General features: G+C 45.4%; 1 protein-coding gene across 50 annotated transcripts in view; it reads left to right on the forward strand.

Annotated features, from left to right (window-relative positions):
* SORBS1 (sorbin and SH3 domain containing 1) overlaps positions 1 to 15,083 on the forward strand; it is a 254,758-nt gene that overhangs the window by 214,944 nt on the left and 24,731 nt on the right. For 40 of the 50 annotated variants that reach the window (XM_021943495.2, XM_021943508.2, XM_021943501.2 and 37 more), the window contains 5 exons: positions 3,748 to 3,794; positions 8,867 to 8,981; positions 9,135 to 9,260; positions 11,247 to 11,441; positions 13,277 to 14,050. In XM_021943495.2, the coding sequence (XP_021799187.2) occupies positions 3,748 to 3,794; positions 8,867 to 8,981; positions 9,135 to 9,260; positions 11,247 to 11,441; positions 13,277 to 14,050 (1,257 nt within the window). The remainder of the gene's footprint in view (positions 1 to 3,747; positions 3,795 to 8,866; positions 8,982 to 9,134; positions 9,261 to 11,246; positions 11,442 to 13,276; positions 14,051 to 15,083) is intronic. The other 10 variants (XM_021943527.2, XM_017944142.3, XM_017944146.3 and 7 more) reach the window with 1 other exon arrangement.

The raw sequence follows: 15,083 nt of genomic DNA on the forward strand, positions 1-15,083 counted from the left end.
TGGGCATAGTGGCTTACACCTGTAATCCCAGTACTTTGGGAAGTCAAGGTGGGAGAATTGCGTGAGCCCAGGAGTTCGAGACCAGCTTGGGCAACATAGTGAGACCTCCATCTCTAATTAATTAAGTAGATAGATAGATTGGTAGATAGCCAGACGTGATGGCACATGTCTGTAGTCCAAACTACTGGGGAGGCTGAGGCAAGAGGCTTGCTTGAGCCTGGGAGGTCAAGGCAGTGAGTCATGGTCATGCCACTGCACTCCAGCCTGAGCAACAGAGCAAGACCCTGTCTCAAAAAAAAAAAAAAAAAAAAAGTGTCTGGGAAGAAGAGATAGTGAAAAGAGGGAACCAAATTAAAAGAAAGAAAGCTGGCTGGGTTTAGTGGCTCAAGTCTATAGTCCCAGCACTATAAGAAGCTGAGCCAGGGGGATCACTCACGGCCAGGAGTTCGAAACTAGCCTACACATCATAGGGAGACCTCATCTTTACAATTAAAAATATGTGTGTATATATATAATATACATATTATAATATATATAATATTATATTTTATGTATATATAAAATATATAGAAAAATTAGCCAGGCTTGGTGGTGCATGCCTATAGTCACAGCCACTTGGGAGGCTGAGGTGGGAGGATCACTTGACCCCAAAAGTTCAAGACTGCAATGAGCTATGAACACATCCCTCCAACCTGGGTGGCTGAGTAAGATCCTGTCTCAAATTAAAAGAAATTTGAGCCTGTCTCAAATTAAAAGAAAAAGAAAAGCTGGGGAAGAGAAGGAGACTCTAAAGTGATGGAGAAAAAGAAAATCTATCAAGGAAGAAGCAAAAGTTAGCGAGTGTTAATTGCAAGGGAAAGATAGCCCTTGAGCCCTCAACGTTCCAGCTCCTCCTCAAAATGGCCCTTCTCAGAAGGCTCTGAGCATGGTTTGTCCTCACCGACAGTCCTGCCTGCTTGTGGGTAGAAGAAGATGGGAACAGGTAAAGGTGCTAGGGCTGCACACTTACACATGTACTTGATACATGCAAACAGAAATGCACCATGGGTGGAATAACCGTGGACAGAGGCAGGCAAACTCTGCTCAGTGAGCCTGCCTCCCTTCTAGAGCAAACTCTGACAAGTGCGTTAGCATCCCCCGGAGGGCTTGGTAAAATACAAACCCTGGATCCTATCTGCAAAGTTTCTGATTCTGCGGTGGGGCCTGAAAATTTACATTTTTAACAGTTTCCCAGGTGATATTGGTGATACCAGTTTAGAGACCACATTTTGAGAATTACTGCCCTAGAAGTTGACTGATGGACTTGAAAAAGTAGAGACCAACACATCCCAGGTGCACCACACTGTGTCAAGGCACTTCAGTCCCATTCAGTAGGACTGGGGTGACCACTGGTTCTGTGTAAGACCCTATGGGAGGCAGAAAGAACTCTGTCTGTGTGCCCTTGGGGAGCTGATAGTGGAAGAGTCTCCCTCTTACACAGTTATCTCTGTCCTATAGTAAGTAATACAATACTATGAAAGCCAGAGGAGGGAAAGATGGATTCAGTCTTGGAGCTACAGGGAGATAAAAAGGGAGAGGATGCTGCTTTGTATAACCACCGATGACTCACATACACGTCTCAAGAGTTCAATGGAATCAGTGAATTTTAACAGGCCTTCAGTGAAAAAAATCTCACCACACCCCATTATTAACCTAAGTCCACTCACAAATTAATCATAAACTACAAACCTATATAATTATATTGACTTAATTGATAGGAGATACTGTTTTGACAGAACTCAGTTACCAGAGTGTGAATGTGGTGCTGCTTTGGTATACATTTTTTAAAGTTCACACAGCTCTACAGCTGGGTGACATGAGGTAACCTACTTCCTTGTGTTTTTCTATTGGAATCACTGTAAAATTCTTATCCTTATAATTTTGGTCATTTAGTTTTCTTTTGTAAACTTGTCATTTGTCATTAACCCCACATCCGTTCTTTTCTTGTTCACCTGCAACTGTGAAATTATGCCCTTTGGTTACAGACACAAACACAGGTATTGAAATTGTGTGGCTTTAACTTGATTATAAGGTGATCATTCACTTGGCCCCAGTATGTATGGTATAGATAGGTAGGTAGATGAAAACATCAATGTGAAAATGCAAACTTTAAAAATACCTGCGGAAGGCTAGGCACAGTGGCTCACACCTGTAATCCCAGCACTTTGGGAGGCCAAGGCAGGAGGACTGCTTGAACCCAGGAATCTGAGACCAGCTTGGGCAACATCGTGGACCCTATCTGTACAAAAATTACCCAGGCTTGGTGGTGCGTGCCTGTAGTCCAGGCTACTCAGGAGGCTGAGGTGGTAGGATCATCTGAGCCTGGGGAGTCAAGACTGCAGTGAGCCATGATTGTGCCACTGCACTCCAGCCTGGGCAACACGGCAAGACGCTGTCTCAAAAAAAAGAAAGAAATTCCACAGCCAGGCGTAGTGGCTCACGCTTGTAATCCCAGTACTTTGGGAGGCCAAAGTGGGCGGATCACTTGAGGCCAGGAGTTAGAGACCTCCCTGGCCAACATGGTGAAACCCAGTCTCTACTGAGAAATACAAAAGTTAGCCAGACATGGTGGCACATGCTTGTAGTCCCAGCTACTCAGGAGGCTGAGGCAGAAGAATTGCTTGAACCTGGGAGGCAGAGGTTGCAGTGAGCTGAGACCGTGCCACTGTACTCCAGCCTGGGAGACAGAGCAAGACCCTGTCTCAAAAAGAAAAGAAAAAAGAAATTTCAGAGAGAGGAGGGGATAGGAGGGGGTTCAGTTGAGGTGTAGCAAATAGATTTGACTGGAACAGGAACAGTGTCGTAGAGATAAAGGCAATTCGGTAAGAGTAGGGAGAAACTACCCAGAGGCCTTCACCTATGGCAGGAATTGAGATTTGAACTGAGGGAAAGTTGAGAGCAGCAGCCAACTTCAAAGCAAGGAAGAGATGTGAGGAAGAATGTTAGGAATGTTATTTGTGCTCCCGGGTGACAGATTAGAGTGAAGAGAATGTGAAATCAAAGGAAGCTTTGTGTCAATGGAAACTAGGCGTCAGCTTTGAGCAACAGGGTTGCGGAGGGATGGAGGTGTGGAGGGAGGTCCCTCCTGACTTAATGACACACTTGATCAGGAAGTGGAGAAGGGGCGGAGGCTGACTCAGACCTGGGCATCTGGGAAGAGAGGACTACCCAACAGGATTGGAAGTCTTGGCAGGAGTCATTTGAGCTCAGGGACCACTTTATCTGGCTTTTTGGATGAGGTCACAGACCGTAAGAAATATATGGAGTTGGAGATGATGTGAGAAGTGAGTCGGCGTTTCATCTACTTGCATATCATAATTTAAGCAAATAGATGTCCCTAAGGAATAAGACAGTAGATAAGGAACATCTTAGGACTTCTGGCTGACTTTGTCTTTTGTTTGTTTGTTTTTTTAATAGCCATGGTCTGTATGTTTTGAGGAACTGGTACCTCAGCTTTGGGACCTTTCTAATCGTCTCTTCCCCAGATCTGGTTGTTTTTAGGGGATTCTCATGCATGACATACATAGTTAACTAAACATTTATCTAGTATTCTACTAAGGTCAGACAAATGCAATTTTGCCCAGATTTCTACACTAGAACAAACTGGCTAGAGTTAATTTTTCTGCTTTGCTTTCTAGAAATTTGTGAAAATGTGTCCTTGTTGTACCTGAATCCTGATTTTAACTTGTCATTGTTTCTTATGTTCAGATGAGACCTGCCAGAGCCAAATTTGACTTTAAAGCTCAGACACTAAAGTAAGTGCTACCAGTTATATTTATTTATCTTTTTAGCTGCCTCTTTGAAACACAGCAGTTTGTTTGTAGAAAAGAGTTGGAGAAATAACAATTATAAAAATTGTTGTTAAAAAAAAAAAAGAACAAAACAGTAGTTCATAGAGTTTGCTATGTGCCAAACACTATTCCGAGTACTTTGCATATGTTAACTCATTATGGAGTGGGTGCTGTAATGATCCCCACTGTTCAAATGAAAAGACCAAGGGACTATAAGGTTAAGGAACCTGCTCAAGCTGGTGTGAGAGAGTTGGAATTCAAACCTAGGCAGAGGTTGGGCTCTTATACCCTGTCCCACCCTGCCTCCTCCTATGTAGGGGCTCTATTTGCTTAAGTGGTGGCTTGATCTGACCCATCTTTTCTGTGGAAGGATCTAGACCAGTCTCTAGGGAGATAACTTTACCCATTTTGCTACAACATCCCAAGAGATTAAAGGCTTGCATGAACCCACAGGAGACTAGCGTTTCTCTAAGTGTGTTCCTCAGAGTGCTAGCCCTATAAGATTTTTCTCAAAAAGGGAGTTCTGTTGTAGAATGAGTTGGGAAACACTGCATGCTATATCTATACCTCCCACCCACTTTGAAGAAATACTTTGTTGATGGCATGTTAATAGCTCCAGAAGTCTTTCAAGAAAGGAACCTGAAACACGATTTGGGAAATGCTACCAAAGACTGGGTTCCATAAGGAAACAGCTGGCTTTTTATCTAATTATGGATTTAAATAGTCCATGAGTTCTCATCGACAGCTAAAAGTACAATGGACAGTGGCCACCCCATTGTCCTGCAGATGGACGGTCATGCATCTGGTGATCAGAGGGAGAGTTCCCTGTCCTTAGATGCTGGGAAATGCTATGTGGAGCTAACCAACCATGGTTCTGATCTCCTCTATCCCACAAAATGAGCGACCAGGCCACAGTGTCTAGAACCTAGGCACAAATCTGGTATAGTTGGGTTTGTGTGTATTACTCCAGTCCTTTAGTTGGTCAGCTAAAGGAGGTGGCTGCGTACTATACTGCAAAGATTGTGAGCTTTAGAGTCAGGAAGTCCTGTGTTCAAATCCTGACTATGCCACTTACTATCTCTGTGAGTGTAGTCAAGTTATCAACTTCTCCCCCACTCAGTTTTCTTTATCTGCAAGATACGGGTAAAAATGCCTCTCTTTCAGGGAAGCTGGGGTAATACCTGTAAAACATTTTGCGTAGTGTACCAAAATTTAGTGCTCAAAATATGTTATCCTCTTACCCCCCTTTTTTTAAACCAGACAAGATAACAGAGATATATAAATTAATTTGCAATTTAATTAATACACTTTTTCTTTGAATTGAGAAAGGTCTATGTAAGATTTATTAAATGGTCTAGTGATGATAATAGTACATTTTCCCAGATTTCATAAAGAGTCTTAAAACAACTTTTTTTTAGAGCAACCCCGTCAAATAGAACAGGTGAGAAAGCTTAGATCCACAGAAATTGTCACCTTTTATCAACATTGCTAATGCCGGAGAGAGGTTTCCTTCCTTCTGATTCCGTGTTTTCATCACGACATGCTGCCTCCAAAAAAACGTCCACAAAATTTAGTGAAAAAAGTAAATTCTAGCTCCATGGTCTTTTAAGCCCTTCAGTCACTTGGTTTTACATTTCCCCACAGTCAGTTACTCAAAAAAGCATGCTGCCGGGGCCAGGCGTAGTGGCTCATGCCTGTAATCCCAGGACTTTGGGAGGCCAAGGCTGGCGGATCACTTGAGGTCAGGAATTCAAGACCAGCCTGACCAACATGACGAAACCTTGTCTCTACCAAAAAATACAAAAATTAGTCAGGCGTGGTGGCAAGTGCCTGTAATTCCAGCTACTCAAGAGTCTAAGGCATGAGAATTGTTTGAACCCAGGAGGTGGAGGTTGCAGTAAGCTAAGATCACGCCACTGCATTCCAGCCTGGGGAACAGAGTAAGACTCCATCTAAAAAATAATAAAAAAAATTAAAAAAAATAAAAGCATGTTATGGAATACTTGGTTCAACAAAGTTAAACAAGTTTCTTTCCCCTGGGTCTTCTCAGAGCCTCTGCTGTGCTGATGTACACCGTGATGCTCCAAAAATGATCTAAAGCGAATCATATTTCTCAAACCCTCTCACCACCAGACCTGGTCGCGTGGTTCTTTGGGAGCTAGGGGTATAGTCCACAGTAGTGGCAGAATAGGGCCCCATGTTTCCCATAGTAGACTTCCATCAGCCGCAACTACTGATCCCTCAGTTTTTCTCTCACACACAAGTGTATCCTTTGCTTAACAGTAGGACCATTACGCTCCCACCCCCCTCCACAGCTGCGAGATACTTAATATAGTAGAGTCAGGAGCCTGCAGGTCTCCACAGCAGTGAATATGCTGAGGGTCTTGCTCATCTATGTGCCTGTGGTCGGGGGTGAAGGGAGATGGAATTCATAATGCCCACCAAAGAGGGCTGTGGCAAAAATGCGGCCCGAGACATTCCTTCTCACAGAGACAAATGCCCACATCCCCTTTACAGACCTCTTGAGGGTTAGAATCCTGTCTGCTCATGTGAGACCCACAAAGGCTGCCTTGTGCTTTTATTCAGCACAGAACTGACTTTCTATAGTTTTCCAGATGTGCCCTCATTGTTCGGCCAGCACCCCTCACATACCGTGGGACTTCCTGGCATCCTGCAAAGTGAGCACACCCCTTCCAAGTTACAATTGGAGACCTTTCCATCCTATTGGTTTGACACAAATGAAAAAGATCTAGGTCATTTTTTTTTAATTCAGTAAAATGTTACAATTTTAAAATTATTTAATTCAAGAAAAAGTTGTAAGGGCCAGGCGCGGTAGCTCACGCCTGTAATCCCAGCACTTTGGGAGGCCGAGGCGGGCAGATCACCTCAGGTTGGGAGTTCGAGACCAGCCTGACCAACTTGGAGAAACCCTGTCTCTACTAAAAATACAAAATTAACTGGGCCTGGTGGCCCATGTCTGTAATCCCAGCTACTGGGGAGGCTGAGGCAGGAGAATAGCTTGAACCCAGGAGGCGGAGGTTGTGGTGAGACGAGATCACGCCATTGCACTCCAGCCTGGGCAACAAGAGCAAACTCTTGTCTCAAAAAAAAAAGAAAAAGAAAAAGTTCTAATTTTTATCCTTAAGTTTTCATTTTGTTTAAAATTTGCCTTTGTCTAATTTTTTTTTAAAGAGTCCTGGTTAAAAATTAACATCATCTGGGCCAGGCGCGGCGGCTCACGCCTGTAATCCCAGCACTTTGGGAGGTCAAGGCAAGTGGATCATGAGGTCAGGAGTTCAAGACCAGCCTGACCAACATGGTGAAACTCCGTCTCTACAAAAAAAAAAATTAGCCGGGCATGGTGGTACGTGCCTGTAGTCCCAGCTGCTCGGGAAGCTAAGGCAGGAGAGTTGCTTGAACCTGGGAGGTGGAGGTTGCAGTGAGCTGAGATTGCACCACTGCACTCCAGCCTGATGACAGAGTGAGACACTGTCTAAAAAAATAAATAAATAATAATAATAATAACATCATCATTATTAAGGCAAACAAAAGAATGGATATGGAAAAGTTGCAAAGGGGCACAAAGAGCATTTGAAGGAAAATCTACTTTTCTTTCCAACATCACTTTTCCATGTTAAAAAGCAAAGGAGGCCGGGCGCGGTGGCTCAAGCCTGTAATCCCAGCACTTTGGGAGGCCGAGACGGGCGAATCACGAGGTCAGGAGATCGAGACCATCCTGGCTAACACGGTGAAACCCCGTCTCTACTAAAAAATACAAAAACTAGCCGGGCGAGGTGGCGGGCGCCTGTAGTCCCAGCTACTCGGGAGGCTGAGGCAGGAGAATGGCGTAAACCCGGGAGGCGGAGCTTGCAGTGAGCTGAGATCCGGCCACTGCACTCCAGCCTGGACGACAGAGCCAGACTCCGTCTCAAAAAAAAAAAAAAAAAAAAAAAGGAAAGGAACTAGGCCGGGCACAGTGACTACATGCCTGTAATCTCAGCATTTTGGGGGAGACTAAGGCAGGAGGATCACTTGAGCCCAGGAGTTCAAGACCAGCGTGGGCAGCATGGCAAAACCCCATCTCTATGAAAATATATATGTAACAACTGGCCAGGCATGGTGGTGCATGCCTGTAGTCCCAGCTACTCAGGAGGCTGAAGTAGGAGGATCACTTGCGCCCAGGAGGTTGAGGCTGCAATGAGCCGTGATCATGCCACTTGCACTCCAGCCTGAGCAGCAGAATGAGACCTTGTCTCATGAAAAAAAGTAATGGAATTAACATTTATTGAGTGTTACCTACCTGTACAACAGGCACCATCCTAGCTGTTTATTTTTAGTTTGTTGAAGCATTCTCCAGCAACTCTGAGTTAGCTCCAAGTTCAGCTAAAGAAACAGTGTCTCAGATTAAGTATTGTGTCCATGGTCCCAGAGCTACTAAATTTCAGAACTGGGTTTTGGACCAGATCTGCCTAACTTCAGAACCTTTCTACTGCATGATGATACAAAGATGGATGGTAAAATGGATGGGTGGACAAATGGTGAAATTGATGGAATGATAGAAGGATGTCAATATATCACAAATAATTTGAGGGCAATTTAAAGCAACAAAGGCATGTCCTGCTAGGGCATAGAAGAGGATAGTGAAGGTATCCAGAAGGAGACACTTTTCTTCGTTTAATAAACATCAGTTAAGGCAGCTGAGTGCATTGCTGTGTGTTGCATAAATATTCTGAGCATAAGACAGCATTCACAAAAAATGCATTTAGAAAACCACAACAAATTAATAAGGCCTCTGAGCACTTTCAAGGGCTAGTCAATTTGAATGTTAACATCCATCCTGCAAAAGACTGGAAAAATGCCAAATGTGATGTAATTTCCTGAATAGTGGGGTTCTTACTTCCAAATATGGAGTCCCCTCTCTGGAATTTGTACCCTTTGACCCCACTTAAAAGTCTTCTTTTGCTCCAAAACTGAAGTGTCTTAATTTTACACATACTGAAACATCTGCTAAAATGCCGTTGACCCTCTGTCGACAGGGAGCTTCCTCTGCAGAAGGGAGATATTGTTTACATTTATAAGCAAATTGATCAGAACTGGTATGAAGGAGAACACCACGGCCGGGTGGGAATCTTCCCACGCACCTATATTGAGGTACCGCAGCCCCTTTTCTTTCTAAGGAAAAGCCTGACCGTGCCCAAAGCACCGTTTATTTACTAAATGCTTATGTTTTGTTTCCTCCTTTTCGTCTTGTTTCCCTGCTTTCTTCTCTTCCCTTGTTCTCTTTTACCTGTTTCCCTTTCTCAGCTTCTTCCTCCTGCTGAGAAGGCTCAGCCCAAAAAGTTGACACCAGTGCAGGTTTTGGAATATGGAGAAGCTATTGCTAAGTTTAACTTTAATGGTGATACACAAGTAGAAATGTCCTTCAGAAAGGTAAGCTGCCCTTCTCATGCCTTGCTTTGGGGTTCTCTTGGATGGCGCAGCTATGTGGGGAAGTGTGGTGTTGCTATCACATCCCAGTCTGGGGGTGCTGTCTGTACCGTTAAGAGAAGTATGCCGATCAATAATTGCATTAAGGGCTGGGCACGGTAGCTCACGCCTGTAATCCCAGCACTTTGGGATGCCGAGGTGGTTAGATCACTTGAGGTCAGTTTGAGACTATCCTGGCCAACATGGTGAAACCCCGTCTCTACTAAAAATACAAAAATTAGCTGGGCATGGTAGTGGGTTCCTGTAATCCCAGCTACTCAGGAGGCTGAGGCAGGAGAATCATTTGAACCTGGGAGACAGAGGTTGCGGTAAGCTGAGATCACTCCACTGCACTCCAACCTGGGCAATAGGGTGAGATTCTATCTCAAAAAAAAAAAAAAGAATTGCATTAAGGCCTGTAATCCCAGCACTTTGGGAAACCAAGACAGGAGGCTCACTTAAGGCCAGGGGTTCAAGACCAGCCTGAGCAACATAGCAAGACCCCGTCTCTATTGAAGAAAAAAAATAAAAGAATTGCATTAAGGGAAATTGAAGAATTTTCTGAGGTAAGGTATTTTTAAAATAAACCCTAGGCTAATGTCAGGGTTTAACTGTATTGAGCTCACTGATTAAAGATAGTATTTCTGGAGTCTTAGACATCTTTTATAAGCTGTTTTCAACCAACACTTACCAACTAATGATGTGATAATGCACTGTATTGGGAACTGGGTTTTACAATATATTGGTGTGACCTAGTGGAAAAAACAAGTGCATTGATACCAGGAGAAGTTTGAAAAGCTTTGAACCCAAAAGGCACAAACCAGCTGTGCAGAATGTGGGAGTTAAATACTTTTTCAAGCCACCATTTTCTTATAGAAAAAAATGAAGATAGATGGCTCTCCCCTAGGTGGTTGTAAGAAACTTAGGTGAAACAGCTTATGTGAAGCACCCAGCATGACACATGGTATCTGGTTTGTGCTTAGTAGATACAGGAGATGCCAGTATCATTATCATTATCATCACCGTCATGCTTATTCAGACAGAATTATACTGTGCAGAGAAGTTCTTCTTTCCAGAATCCAAACACTCTACATGGCAAAATTCTCTGGCTTGCTAAAGTTACTGATTTTTATTGAGGATTGAGGGAAGTGAGCACATGGGTTAGAAAAAGATGAGCCATCTTATATAACACTGGAAGCAACCCAATTTACCCTACAGCAGGGGATCAGTAATTAAATCATTATATGTGTGTGCAACAGAATACCCTGCAGTCGTCCATTAAGCTGTGCAATGCCATTAAAAATCTAGAATTCTATTTTTTGATAAAGAAGGAGGTTTACTATATACTATTAAGTATTTTTTAAAAAGCAAGTTGGAAAAGTATGGAAATACAGTTCATACTCAATTTTTATAAGAAAAAATATGTGAGGTTTAATTCACATGCGTAGAAGTAAATCTGGAAAGTCCATATGCCAAATATTAATAGTGTTTATCCCCAAATGACTATGTGATGGGTGATGATTGCTTTCTGCTTTATGTTTGTGTTCTGATTTTTCTATAATGATACATTGTAAGTATTTATAATGCTACAAAAGAAAGAAAAAGAGAAACCCCCCAAAATCTTTGCCTTAGAGATGAAGATTGGATATCTGTTTCACATTAAATGAGTCAAAAATACTACATTTGTTCCCTGGCTTAGGGGCACAAATCTGATGTTCTCCTTTACTAAAATACTTAAAGAACCAAGCTAAACTTCCCAGCATCAAGGTAGCTCCTCTGCCATTAGCATCCTCATCCCAGTGGTGGTAATTCCCTCCAGGTTCAGCAGGGAATGTTTTTCCTGAGCTAAGAATGTGGTAAACAATGCAGGACATTGAAGCATGCAGGCAGAGGCCCCAGGCATGCAAAGGCATGCTAGGACAAGGACCCTGTCTTTGCTGTGTCTTCCAGGGTGAGAGGATAACACTGCTCCGGCAGGTAGATGAGAACTGGTACGAAGGGAGGATCCCAGGGACATCCCGACAAGGCATCTTCCCCATCACCTACGTGGATGTGATCAAGCGGCCACTGGTGAAAAACCCTGTGGATTACATGGACCTGCCTTTCTCCGCCTCCCCAAGTCGCAGTGCCACTGCAAGCCCTCAGGTATCTAAGCTTCTCGTCACTGGTTTTCATACTCAGCATGTGAGTTTTCTTAGTCAACAGTGCTGTTGGCACACAGCCTCTCTGGGGAGGTTTTTGAGCACTGCAATTAAAAACTGCAGGAGGCCGGGTGTGGTGGCTCACGCCTGTAATCCCAGCACTTTGGGAGGCTGAGGTGGGTGAATCACCTGAGGTCAGGAGTTCGAGATCAGCCTGGCCAACATGGTGAAACCCTGTCTCTACTAAAAATTCAAAAATCAAAAAAAGATGGCGGGCACCTGTAGTCCCAGCTACTTGGGAGGCTGAGGCAGGAGAATTGCTTGAACCTGGGAGGCGGAGGTTGCAATGAGCTGAGATCACGCCACTGCACTCCAGCCTGGGCGACAGAGCGAGACTCTGTCTCCAAAAAAAACAAAAAACAAAAACTGCAGGAAAGCAGACTGTACACTGGACTTTGTCTTCATGCATACAAATGGCCTTTTCCAGTGCTTGGTTGAAGATATATTATCTCAGGGGAAAAGGAAGAGTCAGATAATTGCTCTGGGAATAAAGTGACTAGGGAAAGAGAAACAAGAGCCTTTATCAGTTGGTCCCTCCTGGGTGAAGCTGTTGGTGTGGGGACCACCACTGTGTCATAAATCCCATGGTCCAAATGTGGTCCTCAGTCATCTTGGCCAAAGTTGGCCTGCAGAAGACAAAAGCTGAAAGAGAGACTTACACCTTCTTCTCGTCAGCCATATAGACCAGGTCCAAAGTGTTTGCATTCACCGGAACCAGGTGACTGGAACAAGTAACTTATAGCATCTCAGTCTCAGTGGGCTGAAAGGATGTAGGTTTATAGGCATGGTAAGATGTTGGCTCTCTCAAACATTAATTATGAATAAACTTGTTTAGAAATATAAACTATTCCAAACTGATCCCCACTTTCCCAAAGCCAAGAAAATGTCAGAACCTTGAGTTCAGGGTGATACAGTGGGGGTGACATCCTGTGAAAAAGTCCAGCCAAACCACCATGTATGTTGTAAGGAGGTTGGCAGAGGAACAAGAGTAGGACCTGGGGGCCCAGGTTGCCCCTGAGACAGTGCCTCTTGTCTAGTCCTCTAATTGTTTCCTCCTCTGACACCTGCTCATCACTGACCCCAGTAGAGGGTTCTTGGCAGAAAGCATTAAGCAGGCTGACCCAGGGCTTCCTGCACAGTGACAGCCGCATCCTGTTGTCTTATAGGACAGGGTGTGTGACTGGGGCGGGACATTCTGCTTTGTAAGGATGCAGAGAACTCGGCTACATTTTTCACTTGACTGTAGCCAAGAGTGATTGTAAAACAAAACTAGTACACTACTCATACTCCTCTCTGGAAGACTCTGCTGAGCTCCCAGAGGAAATAAAACCTCAGGGAAGGGCCATGGCAGTGCGGGGCCACCTTTCCCCATGGTTCCGGGTCAGGGATCTGGATGCATAGGGGCTGGGGGGGCTGGGATAGGGAGCTTCCAGTGGGTCCCTTTGAAAATCCAATTCTGCAAAGCAGGCCGGCCTCATCCGTCACTACTCTGACGGGAACCTCTCTCCATCTCCACACCTGTGGCTGCTTCCTCCACCCACTGCCTGCACACATCAGGCTCACGTTCGCACATGCTCACACGCACACTCACCCATCCTGGTTTCTCCCCAGACGTAACCCAAGGATTTCCTTTTTGGACACCAGAGTGTCCTTGCTCATCCTCTCCATTTCATTCCTCTTTATATACCCCTTGTGATTATTTTCCTTCTTTTTCCTTTATGCTGACACTTGTACCTTTTGCTTCTTTCTTTTGTTTTCCTCTCTCTTCTTCTTTTTAAGTTTTCCAGTCACAGCAAGCTCATCACGCCAGCACCCTCATCTCTGCCCCACTCCCGCCGAGCCCTGTCCCCTGAGATGCACGCCGTCACCTCTGAGTGGATCTCGCTGACTGTGGGGGTCCCAGGCAGGCGTTCTCTGGCCCTGACCCCACCCTTGCCTCCTCTGCCAGAGGCTTCTGTCTATAACACTGACCACCTTGCCTTGTCACCAAGGGCCAGTCCCTCCCTGTCTCTCAGCCTCCCCCATTTGAGTTGGTCAGATCGTCCCACCCCACGGTCAGTAGCTTCTCCACTGGCCCTACCTTCCCCACACAAAACCTACGCCCTAGCACCCGCTTCCCAGGCCTCCCTTCACATGAATGGAGACGGTGGTGTCCACACACCATCTTCAGGCATCCACCAAGATAGCTTCTCACAGCTGCCACTGGGGAGCTCTGATAGTGTCATCTCCCAGCTTAGTGATGCCTTTAGCAGCCAGAGCAAGAGGCAGCCATGGCGCGAAGAGAGTGGACAATATGAGAGGAAAGCAGAGAGGGAGGCAGGCCAGAGAGGCCCTGGCGGACCCGAGATCTCTAAGAAGAGCTGCTTGAAGCCTTCAGACGTGGTCAGGTGCCTGAGTACTGAACACAGACTCTCAGATCTCAACACCCCTGAGGAGAGCCGGCCCGGCAAGCCCCTGGGTAGCACTTTTCCAGGAAGTGAGGCTGAGCAGACAGAGCGGCATAGAGGTGGCGAGCAGGCGGGGAGGAAAGCTGCTCGGAGAGGTGGGAGCCAGGTAGGACTGCAGCATGCCGCGTGTGCACTTGGCGTCTCACTTGGCAGGGTGGGCTGCACGTCTCGCCCCGGTCCATCTACGGAGGCCAAGTGAATGCTGGTGAGACCATTTGCTTGCCTCGGGAGCAAAGAGATGGCCCCGGAGGGAATGGGGGGACATGAATTCAGGTGCCAGGGCTGGATACAGTTGGAGGGAAAGGACAGGCTATATCTGACCACTTGAGGTCATTCGGAAGTTATCTCTACTTTGAATGCCTCCTGGCCTGCTGCAAGGGCCTCTGAGAAGGCAGACCTTCCTCACGTCCCATGTATGCCTTGGAGATGACCCTCGGTTTGCTTTGACTAATACAGCTGAGAACACCAGGCTTTGGTGTGGTGGTGTGGTTTGCTTTTATGTAAGATGCACTTTGTTTCCATAACCCATGGTGCTCTGCTAGTGCTCGGTTCTGTCAGGTCTTTGTCCTGTCTCGTGTTTGTGTGGGCGCGTGGGGCCTTTGTTTGCCACGCAACAAAGGTGTTTTGGTTCTGGAGAGGAGAATGCAGGTCTCCTGGGGCCCTGACTGACATGGGGTATCCTCGAGTAGGCATGCCAGGTTTTTGGGTGAGTGTCCCATCTTCTCTCTGGGTCAGCTACAAAGAGTGCAGCATTTGGGCAAAGGTAGCCTTAGGGTGTTTTGAGACTTGAAAATTTTTTTGGAGTCATGAAATTAGCAACTAAACAAATCACAATTCTGATTTTGGCTATGCTGTTTACTACTGCTAAAGTCAAAGACTTAAGCAACTCCTCTGAAGCAACCAGGTTTGAATGCCAGCTCCACCTCTTACTGTCTAGTGACTTGTGGGTTACTTCCCCTCTCTGAGACTCAGTTTCCTCATCTTTAAAATGGAGGTGATAGCACCTACGTCAAAAAGTGGTTGAGTACAGGGCTTATGATCCTGGGAACATGGTCAGCACTTTATAAATGGAAGCTATAGAGCCACCATCTTGGGTGATCTAGAACTGCTTCTAGAGCTGAGAATATTCTTAGAACCTC

Source organism: Papio anubis, chromosome 11 (assembly GCF_008728515.1).
Source record: "Papio anubis isolate 15944 chromosome 11, Panubis1.0, whole genome shotgun sequence".
Taxonomy (NCBI): domain Eukaryota; kingdom Metazoa; phylum Chordata; class Mammalia; order Primates; family Cercopithecidae; genus Papio; species Papio anubis.